The sequence below is a fragment of the Epinephelus moara genome, chromosome 15 (assembly GCF_006386435.1).
Source record: "Epinephelus moara isolate mb chromosome 15, YSFRI_EMoa_1.0, whole genome shotgun sequence".
NCBI lineage: Eukaryota > Metazoa > Chordata > Actinopteri > Perciformes > Serranidae > Epinephelus > Epinephelus moara.
The window spans coordinates 16,055,577-16,066,817 of record NC_065520.1 but is presented as its reverse complement, the minus strand read 5'-3'; the positions used below and the strand labels follow the sequence as shown (position 1 = coordinate 16,066,817).

The 11,241-nt window shown below is 45.5% G+C and overlaps 1 protein-coding gene across 3 annotated transcripts in view; it reads left to right on the top strand.

The window, feature by feature from the left end:
• Positions 1–11,241, top strand: part of LOC126401760 (double-stranded RNA-specific editase 1-like) — a 42,670-nt gene that overhangs the window by 3,459 nt on the left and 27,970 nt on the right. The window contains exons 1-2 of one of the 3 annotated variants that reach the window (XM_050063243.1): positions 8,103–8,323; positions 8,589–8,702. In XM_050063243.1, coding sequence (XP_049919200.1) covers positions 8,296–8,323; positions 8,589–8,702 — 142 coding nt within the window. In that variant the 5' untranslated portion in view covers positions 8,103–8,295. Of the gene's footprint in view, positions 1–8,102; positions 8,324–8,588; positions 8,703–11,241 lie in introns of those variants that run through there. The other 2 variants (XM_050063244.1, XM_050063245.1) reach the window with 2 other exon arrangements.

The window sequence follows — 11,241 nt, the reverse complement described above, 5'->3', positions numbered from 1 at the left end:
TGCTATAGCGCCCCCCTTTGGCCAATTGATGTAATATTGCTTCATTCACATCCTCCCATGACCCTCTACCACTGTGCCAAATTTCACATGGATTGACCAAGTCAGTGAGGAGAAAAACGTGGAACAGACACACACACAGAGTTTTCGTCATTATATAGTAAGATATAAGAACTGGCCAACATAAATGAAAGAAAACAACATAAATGACAAAGATTAAAACAGACAGTTGAACAGATGATCAGATAAATGTGTGCAACCCTTTCAAAGCCTCCTTGTACTGCGTTCATTACCACCAGAGTAAAAAAGCAGCAAAGATAACTGAGGCGTGCTTGTAAATGACGATGAACGGGCCATTAGGCAAAGATAGCGTCTTAAGTGCTTATGATTCGGTTACTAACTTTCTGTTGCAAAATGCTGAAGATAATATTCACAATCATCATAAAGTAATGAACGGTTTATTGCGTGTGATGGATTCTGGGTTTGGAGGAAAGCATGAAAGGATGAGGATTGAGGAATTGGAGAGTGAAAGGATAGGAAGGGATGGAGGGTGCAAACATAAGCCAACTATTAAAACTTAAGTTTACCAGCAAGGACTGTGCCACGACTAAGCGATTCGTAAAGGTTTAATAAGACGGGGAAGTACAAAATGTTGTGGAAGGATAAACGAATGTCAAGAAGGGGACGAACGTGAGGCAGGAGGTTGTCCATTCGCGCTCATCTGGGGGGGATGTATGAGGGTCAGGGAGGAGGACATGGTTGCGACTGTCACAGACGTGGAAGCAAAACGAGGTAACCAGTGGCGGAGGCTGGGTTAAGACAAGAGAGAGTTGGAAGTATGAAGTTGTAGTTGCACTGGGACGAATTCAGAGCACTGTAGGAAGCCAAAAAATTTGACGGACGATAGATGCTACAGAAGGGTCGACTGGGGGGATGGGTAGCCTGAACGAAGGTTAGACATTGGTGGCGAGCGTTTGCCGAGTAGAAACCTTTTTGCAAGTGTTGGTTAACGTGGGAATGTAGGTAATGGTTCACTAGATTAATGCAAAGCTTGTTCGGAATAAGTAGTTATGGGTAGAAAATTAAATCGACACTGGCTAGTAGGCTGAGGGTGTGCTTAGAACGAGGTCGTTAAGGATAGCTTTCTATGAGGCTGATGGAGGGTGACTGGCTGCTGCCCTTGAGGGGGTGGAGCCGCTGTGATATCCTGGACGTGGATGTCTCTAGCGAGGATCCCTAGATGCCAAAAGATAAATTCCGTAAGCGTTCCATGGATTGGCGTGGAGTTGGAACCTGGCTTGTGGCCGCAGTTGAGGGGAATCCCTTTGACTTTCAGGACGTGTCGGACACTGTCCGCCGTCTGGTCTCTGATGTCCGGTTTGGATTATGACTAAGACAGGGTCTCAGGCCGTATGTCCGAACACAAGCCTTCTCTCTGAAGCACCTGGGTAAGTATCGGCAGATTGACACACATCAACACATCAGGATATGCCACTGTTTCTTTAGTCTAATTGAGACCTCAAGAAAAAGAAGTGCGCATACACCCCTGCTTTTGTTGCCCGTCTGCCATCCTTAACCGAGCTGTTTTCTTTTCCCGCTTTAACAACACGCCTTTGAACCTGACACATTGTGAGAGCACAGTGTTGAGATGCTCAGGGTTGTACAAGTACTCTCCTGTTATCTTAATGACAGCCTTGTCCCGGGGCGACGGCGAGACACAAGAGGAAGTGCCTTTATCTCATGGAGAGGCGAGAGCCTTGACGGAGGACAAGAGGCTACATGCAGGCCACATCTGTCTGCGATCCTGAGGGGGGTTCATGATCACAGCGGAGCAAGGTGACCGTCCTCACGGCACTACGAGGTCGACAAATGCCGAAAGAACGTGTAGTGGTTTCAGTGCGACTAGAGGAGTGACGAATAGTGTTTGTATTTATTCAGCGCTCATTACGATCCCACACCCTCATTGTCTTCCTAATCATAAAGCAGAATGATGCAGCCCTGTTTTATGAGTCAGTGCAAATACTAGATGTGTGTCGTTAGTCCGAGGGAGAGGAGCCGAACGCTGACAGAATGACAGATGGCTTCAAAAAACAGGCTTAAAATCACACCGGCAGAGGTGGGAATGTGCTGTGTGGTTTGGAAATATGTTAAGCCCATGTGGTTGGATACATCGGCAGCAGGTGAGATGTTGGGAGCTGTTGTTTTTGGAGCGTGTGTGTGTCACAGGCTGAAGACAGAGTTCAGTTTGTAGGATTATGTTAAGATAGAGATCTGCCAGACATCTGTACGTTAATCTCACAGGAAAGTAGAGCTCAGTCTTGGAAGTCTTGTTTAAACAACCACAGGTAGGAAAAAAACTCCCCAGCATCCTTCAACCTGAGACAACACTTGGATCTATATCTGTAAATCTATCAGACTCCTGTCCGTCTCTGCGTCTTCGCCGTTTGCGTCGATACTAGTTTTGCTGCCTCAGTTCCACAGACGCTGATGTGAGTATTCCCAGAATCCTTCCTTGACTCAGCGCTATCTCTTTTCTCCCCCTATTTTGTCCTTCCTCGCTTTCTTCTTGCGGGATGTCGGCCCCTGTGTCGCTCCGTGTTGCGCTGCCGTCGAGCTCGCTTTAATATTTCATAAGTCACCACTTTGATGAAGCAGAGGGAACGCAGGCTCTCATTAACGGGACTCTCTTGGCTATCGATGCTTCAGCGTCTGGCTGCTGAATCATTTATTGTTCACCTGCTCACACTCACATTAGTTATGGATGTGTGTGTGTGTAAAGAACGCAGCAGATCAGCATCAACAGTTTATGATGTGTGTTGAGATACTGGAAGTGTCAATGATTTCAGTAGCAGCTGAGTGCTACCTGCAGCTACACACCATGAGTCACTGTTAGAGTGTAAACACCTTCTCAGTTGTGATCACGAGGCTCCTGACGCTCAGCACTGACTGTGAACTGTGTTGCTGAGTCCACATACATTCATGCAGAACATTCGACCAAACTTTTCATGCCTCCACACCGGCTATAGCCGTAGCTGGAGGTATTATGTGTCTGGGTGGTCCGTCTGTTCTATTCTCATCAAGGCGATGTCTCAAATTTGGCACAAACGTCCACCTGGACTCAGCGATGAACTGATTAGATTTTGGTGTTCATAGGTAGGGGTGTTCCTGGCGACTAATTTCCCTGTCGACAAAACGAAATTTTTAATTGTGTATAAAATGTTATATAGTATGTATAAACGTTAGAGGGAAGAGGGGAGGAAGGTGGGCTTAAAAATAAAATAAATGAATAAAAATAAAGAGGACGACAGGAGGTCACTTCCAGAGAGTGGAGGGGGAGAAAAATAATAATTAAAAACAATAAATGGATGGATGGATGGATGGATGGATGGATGGATATGTGGGTGGATGGATGGATGGATGGATGGATGGATGGGTGGATGGGTGGATGGATGGATGGATTGGTGGATGGATGGATGGGTGGATGGATGGATGGGTGGGTGGATGGATGGATGGATGGATGGATGGATGGATGGATGGATGGATGGATGGATGGATGGATGGATATGTGGGTGGATGGATGGATGGATGGATGGATGGATGGATGGATGGATGGATGGATGAAATGATTTAGAAAGATCTCTCTGATTTTTATTGAATTTTTTTCATGTTTTATTTTCAGTGAAGAGAAAACGAATAAAAATAAAATACTAAAATAATAAATAAAATAATAAATGAATGAATAAATATATAAAATGAAACCGAAAGATTCCTCTCTCTTTGACTTTTATTTATTTATTGTACGTTCAGTGTTCAGTCTCCCTGAGAGGGGAGAGGGACAACAGGGTCCACACCCACAGGGTTTAAAGCCTGATACAATGAAATAGAAAAACGTCTCCCTCTTTTGTTTCATGTATTCTTGTTTTTTTTTTCAGTGTTTAAGATGGGTGAAGGCGGCGGGGGTGGACTTAACCACTTGGTCCCCAACTAAAAGGGCACAAACAGTAGATCTATTAAGATGTTTAGATGTGAAAAATACAGAATTATATTAGTATTCTAACTCGTTGTACCTTGAAATAACTTACAAAAGCCCCCAATGCTCCGTTTAAAAACAGTAGAAGTCTGAGGAAGTCACTTGACCCCATCTGCATCATCGTCTGTCCACGTGAGCTCGTCAGACGTCAAGCGAAGACTCCCAGATTCGCCCTCGATCCTCTGCCGGCTCCACTCCTTAAACACACTGTGATTGAAGCCGCAGCCTGGAGGTAGATTTGAAAGGGCTGCAGATTGTGAGTGCAGCGAGGACAAGGTTAAGTCAGGACACTGACTTACGAGCCGCTTACGCAACCACTGCAGAGTGAATCCACCTTTTTTTTTTTGGGGTGTAATCAACAAACAGGTGCAGTTGTGAGGAGTCTTGATGTGGTGATGCTCTGCGAGCTCTGTGTCACTGATGACTCACTGACAGTCTGAGGATCTACTCTCATAAAGTCAGACATGCTGATTCATTGTTTTGGAGCTTTTCTTTCACTGTTTTAAGGCATGAAATACCATGAATCAGCACTGTTTTCTGACTCGTCACAAGCATCTTCTTCTGTGTTGGAGTTTAGACCGAAGCCAAAACAGCGGCGCTCACCGTGTCAGTGTAACCTCAGCTTCAAGAAGCGATAACAAATTCGATTTGGACTCACAACATGGAATCTAAAATCTAATAATCTGTTTTATCTTTACGGAACGATGTCAGGCAGAATCACATCACAGCAGATGATGCTCCAGTAAAGGTTATTTTCGGGGGGTGGCGGGTGGTGTGTGCAGTTGTGTCAGTGCATCAGATGCGGGCCAGCAGGGGCCACGCTGTGACAGGACCCCTGGGTGCCATTACTGCGGTGAGACAAGGTGACTTTCTCGGCACTGTAGAGTGGAGCAGAGGACTCTTTATTACAGCCAGGAAGATAACACGAATCAGCATTTTGTGTGGCATTGCATGTTTGGATTGTTGGTGTGACAGTCTGCACGGTGTGAGACACTGATGTTCATCAAAATATATTTAAAAAAACATCCTTAAAATCTTGACTCTTCATACCCGCTGCTGTGTCTCACACCTCCAGCTTGTGACTGTCAGTGTCTGACCTCAAGCCAGCCAGACGAGCAGACACGCCGAGCCTTCGTCCCCTATCCTCCTCGTCATCTGCTGGCAGATGACATGACCGGCGGCCACACGGAGCAGACAGTCGAGGGGGCCGCGGATCACATCCACTCTGTGTGCTGTGGAGAGGAGGGAGAGCAAGACGGCTCGACAAGCAGAACATTATGATGTCACAGTGAGGTTGACCTTTGACCTTTTGGATACGAAATGTCATCACTTCCTATTTGACGTGTGTGTGAAATTTTGTCGTGATAAGCGTAAGAATTCTTGAGTTATGGTCAGAAACGTTTTGTGACGTCACCCCGACCTTGACGTCAATTTATCCTTCAATCCAAGTGAACGTTTGCACCCAAAGTCCCTCAAGGCGTTTGTGAGATACCACCTTGACCTTTGACCTATGACCACCAAAATCTCATCAGTTCATCGTCGCGTCCAAGTGGACATTTGTGCAAAATTTGAGGTGTCTTTCACAGGTGCAGCCTGCAGGCCTAATGGAACATAGTGAGGTTTGTACAATAATTTTGAAAGCATCTTTAATGGAAATGTGGTTTAATTACGACTCCGCCATTTCTCCCTCACTCTTCCCACCGCAGCCTGTGCCACTCAGCGCTGACCATCACACTGCCCCCCCAATACCGTCATTTGACAGCAGTGAGAAACACTGTTGTTACTTGGCTGGCTGTCACCAGTGAAGGCAGGTCAGGGAGACACGGCTGCTGCTCTGCAGGGAAGAATTTTGGACCAATTTTAATGCATTTTAGTGCAGGGATGCTGTTTTAAACATTATTATTACTTTTGATATAATTATTAAATACATTTGAGCATGATTCAACATGCTGAATCATCTCCCGACGAATGCCAACGATGTGGGACACACTGCAAAAAAACTGGGGGGCAGATGCTCACCAACAGCTGACCGTCCGGGCCCTTATCGTCCCCTGAGCCCCTTGTACTTTAACTTTACATGTGCCCGTGCGTATGCTGCAGTGTGGCTTCGCTGTTTGTGTGTCAGCAAAGCGTCCCCTCGGCCCAGCTGCTTCCATCAAGACAGACATTTTCCGAAACAGTAAGAGACAGCCAATCGAACGGCCCATGTGCCGGTGTAATTCAACAACACTCTGGGGACTCATTCAGCGGAGTGCCTGCACAGATAAAAGCTCCCAACATGAAGGGAAAAAAGACACGGAGAGAATGGCTTGATAGCGATACCTTTATTCTGAAGGATACCTCACACACTTAAAGCAAGTCACAAGAATAAAATCAATTAGGAGAGTTTCAAGAGACCCAAGGACGCAAAAACCAAAAGCCAGGGTGAAAAGGTGTCTTTTCAGTGCAGATTTAAAAATGTCCAGTGTTGGCGCCTGGTGAATCTCCGTGGGGAGAGAGTTCCAGAGAGTTGGGGCTGCCACACTGAAGGCTCTATCCCTGAATGTTTGCCTACTGGTGTGAGGGACGTTGAGGCGACCCAAGTCAGCAGACCGCAGGTTCCATGAGGGGGTGTAATCCGTGAGGAGGTCCAATAGGTACCGTGGGGCAAGGTCATGGCGAGCTTTATAGGTGAGGAGGAGTTTGTAGGTGATGTGGAACCAAGAGCTCAGTTTTCTTGCTGTTGAGTTTGAGTAAGTTGGTGGTCATCCAGGTTTTCGTTGCAAGTAGGCAGCTGCCTATGGACTGAGGAGGGAGCTGAGATATAGTTGGGTATCGTCAGCGTAACAGTGAAAATTCAGACCATGTTTACGAACGATCTTACCCAGGGGGAGCATGTCAATGGTGAAGAGGAGGGGACCAAGCACAGAACCCTGAGGCACGCCATGGTTTACTGGGGCTGGGTGGGAACAGGGGCCATTGATGGAGACAAACTGTTGCCGGTTGGATATGTATGAGTGGAACCAGAAGAGAGGAGGATGGAGTTGGTTTTGTAGTTTTAAATGAAGTAAGTAAGGACATTTTATTCACATAGCTGAAAAAAAGTGAGCGCACCTGAAGTGTCTTCACGGTCCTCCTGCAGCACCGACTCCTGATAATGTTCTTAGAATACTGACATCATCATCGTCTCCATCATGTGTGAGGAATACTGCAGACTCTTGGGACTGCCAGCGGTGACTTTGACTTGTAGTCTTGTTTTCGGCTGTATGGGCACTCACAGGTGCTCAAACCTGACAAATAATTCCTTTACACTTGAACGCTGTGAGCAGCGAGGGACGAGATCAGATGAGCTCTTCTCAGGTAAAAATAGCACAGCTGACGGCTTCATCTTGGATGGTGCAGAATTCAGAGGAAGGAGGGAAACTCAAGGTGAAAATGAATGCAGGGCTTTTTTATTTGGCTGGTGCGAACTTAAAAAAATGTTTGAATCTCTGGAGATGCACACGGGAAGTTCTTCAGATCTGGTTTTGTCATTTCTGAAGAGTCAAACACATTCTGTGTGATATGTGAAATGGGTGGAGTGCCCCTTCAAGGAAGAAGCCTGAGTCCTCTGTGTGCTGCTGCCCCGCTGCAGGTACACTCCTCCGTCAGAGCTGCATCACCGCTCCAACTTAATCTGCTTCGTCTCAGAGTGTTTTTAGCAAACAGTTTGGATGAAGGGGGAGTGAAAGCCCTGCCTGTGTCTGTGGGCCCATCCCCCACAGTTACTGCGTAAATTATGGGATCGGCTGCGTTGTCCTGATCGTTGATGAAACATTTAGTTGTTTTTTTTCTATCATAGTGATCTCAACGGGTTTGAAATGCTGACTTGCTGGTTTCCCGTCACCCTGTCTTGTCCTTGTCAGGCACCTTCACTCCCCCATCATCCACCCCGTCAACCCCCCGCTTCAAAACTGCTTCTTCCCCTCTCTGAAAAATATGCAAATGTATGAAAGTAGGTTACAGACATCCCCCCTGTGTTTGCCTCTCATCTGTCTGTGCCACGGGATTAGGAAAAGGCAAAGAAACTTACATTCTCCTGGCTGCCGTCCACGCTGCTTCTCTCCTGCGTAGACCTCACACATTCACTAACCGGGGATGTATATTAAATCTTGATACTCTTTTAAATTCGTGATGGCTGAAGCTGAAACGGCCCTCTTGCTTTGTGGAGGACAGTTAAGGTCAGCAGCAGGAGTGAGGATGATGCACTCCCCTGCAGCTCAGGCACGAGGAGTCTGCCGCTTGTGCAGATGCTCTTGACATTTCCAGCAACGGCAGGTTTAGATTTTTATTCATCATACACTGTAAAAAAAATTCTAATTTCCTCCTAACACAGGTCCTAGTATTTTCACTGTCCATCTTTCACAAGCGGAGTTTGGAGAAAGACATTGACTCCCTGCTGACTGTGCAAATAATATGTGGACAAACGGAGCTGACGGACTGGTCCAATATAAGTCTGGTTAAATGTATGTGATGTTGTATTGTTCCCTCCCTAACACTGACCAGGAGTTTCTCTCTGTCTTTGTGTGTGTGTCCCTGTCAGGAAGTCCTGTGGAACCTGAAGCAGCAGCTGGGATAGAGTTCGTCTCCACTGCAGAGAGGTGGACTGCTCTGGGATTTACAACGAGGACACGTCCAGTTCAAACACTCAGTGCAGGTGCATATTTGTCTCCACTTTGTCGTCTTTATGTGTAGCTGTGGTGCAGTTCGCTGCTACAAAAGGGACAGCAGATAGTGTGATTAGTGGAGCCTGTGTTTTCTCAGCCATTCAGCGCAATCTTGACCCCCGCTGCTGTTTTCCATATCCCTGTCCAAACAGACTCTGCGTTTTCTTTGCTTCAGATCTGAGGCTCGTCTTAATCACAGCTCTGGCTGTGATCGTTTTCTCTGACTGACCCTGATTAAAGGTCCGTCGAAGGGCTCTGTTAGTATTGGAGGAGAGGACAGTGGTAGGTCGCCGGATGGTGATGGTGTGTGTTGTTTCAGGTTGAGCGCAGAAAGTCCAAACTAAGCAGCACACATTCTTTGATGGCGTATGCTACTTCAGGATGTGTATTGTTTGATCTTGTGTGACTGCCATGACCAAGTTCAGGCCTGAAGTTTGTTGTGGTTATCAGTCAGGTACGGCTCTACTAATATTTGAGACTAAAAAAAGTTTTGAGAGAAAGTATTTTGTCATAGAATATAAAAAAAAATAATAATTTGAGATTTAAAAAATGATTTCCACGAAAAAAAATAAATTTTTTTTTACTCTCAAATATTATTTTTTTGCTATCAGTGTGAAAACATTTTCTCTCTCAAAAAAATGTTTCTGTCAAAACATTTTTCTTCTCTCTCTCAAAACCTAAGTCTTTGCTCTCGCGTCAGGATTTTGCTTTCTCTGCGAAAATAATGTCATGGGCGGGGCCACGTTCCTATTGGCCAGTCTCAATCGAATTGACAGCTGGGTGAGGATCGTCTTGGGAGTCGAATTCAACTGAATCATTCATCATGTGTGTCATCATCTTACCCAAACATTGGAGTCTCCGCTCCCAAATAACGCAGCAAAAAAATAATATTTGAGAGTAAAAAAAAAGTTTTTTGAGAAATCATTTTTTCAAATTATTTGTTTTTATATTCTATGACAAAATACTTTCTCTCAAAACTTTTTTTAGTCTCAAGTATTATTATTTTTTGCTATCAGTGTGAAAACTTTTTCTCTCAAATATTTTTTTTTCTCTCATATTTATTTTCTCGCATGTATTAAAGACACAAATCTAACTCCGTACGGCTCCATCATGGGTCAAAGTCATCATCATCTGTTTTTGTTTTTTGTAGAAAGTAGGCATAGTCTGGCCAAAATGGGCTTGTGAAGGAATATTGTAACAGGGCTTGAATGCATGAAGCAAGTTATTATGTTATGTTAGCATGTAGCATTTGTGTTGCTCCTTGTTTTTGTTTAGTCCCCCTGATTGATACACTGGGGTGAAGTTGGCAGTGAGTTGACATGTTTGCGTATTCCCACTGATATATAAATCCCCGAACCACGAACCATCATGGAAGGACAAGCCCCTGCACGGCATGTACCACCGACAGATTGAAGAAGTGGCCGACCTCAAGAAATCCTGTCTGGAAAGACTGAAAGACAGCACAGAAGCGCTAATCATGGCAGCACAGGAACAGGCACTTAGTACGAGATCAATAGAAGCAGGGGTGTGTACCACACCAGACAAGACCCCAAGTGCAGACTGGGGATGTTCCTGACGACTAATTTCCCTGTTGACGAAACAAAAATGTTAATTAAGACTAGTCGACTCGTCTAATAAAGGGAAACCTCTCAGAAAACAGTCAGAATTTAGCACAATTTATTGTAAAGTACGAGACACTTTGTGCCATGCGGTATGAATGTGAACATGACGGCGACTCAGTCAAAAGATGACCACTAAAAGGTCTCGATCCAGAAGAGTGCGGTCCTAGGAACAGCTAAAATGCAGCGCCGAACCCTCAAACTCCCAGGCCTCTGGTAGAGGACCCAAGCTTGAGGAAGATCAGAAAGTCTTTTGCTGAACCTGATTGAACCGAACAAACTAATTCAATGACACGTCGTTACACCTTGAAGGATTCGGAGCTGCATCACCAAAAGCTCATTTGACTATCGTCTAAACGTAATCTTTGAATATCATCTCTCTGCTCGTCAGCACAAGAGCCACACAGTTAGATCGTGTCCTGGCTGTGACATATTGGAACGTGCGTCTTCCTAATAACAGGCTCCTTCTGCTGTGATGAAAGATGCACAGAGGAGTGGGAGGACAGGGAGTAGTGTAGGAATAAGGAGCAGTACATGTGGTTCAGTCAGTTCTAGAGTGCAGCTGCTCCACCCACAGGCCGCTCACTGTTACCTCAGCTTTCACTCACTGACCTCCAGCCTGTAGATCTGGGCCTGCGTGCAGATCTTCCAGATCCTGAAGAAGACGTATAATAAACCAGGTTGGGTGACTCTGCATGTCTACGATTATGTTTAACTGGACCATTAAAGAGGTACTTGGGAAATTAGTGTCAAACCAAAGCAGCAGAGGTCGAGATATTCTCACTTTTAGTCCAGTTAAACTCCTAAAATTCTGGGGAAGGCACAGGTGTAACTGATAACATTAATAATGCCTCTGCCGAGCGCAGTACCAGGACTCTGGAGCCGGATGCATAAACTGACCGCAGCCGTT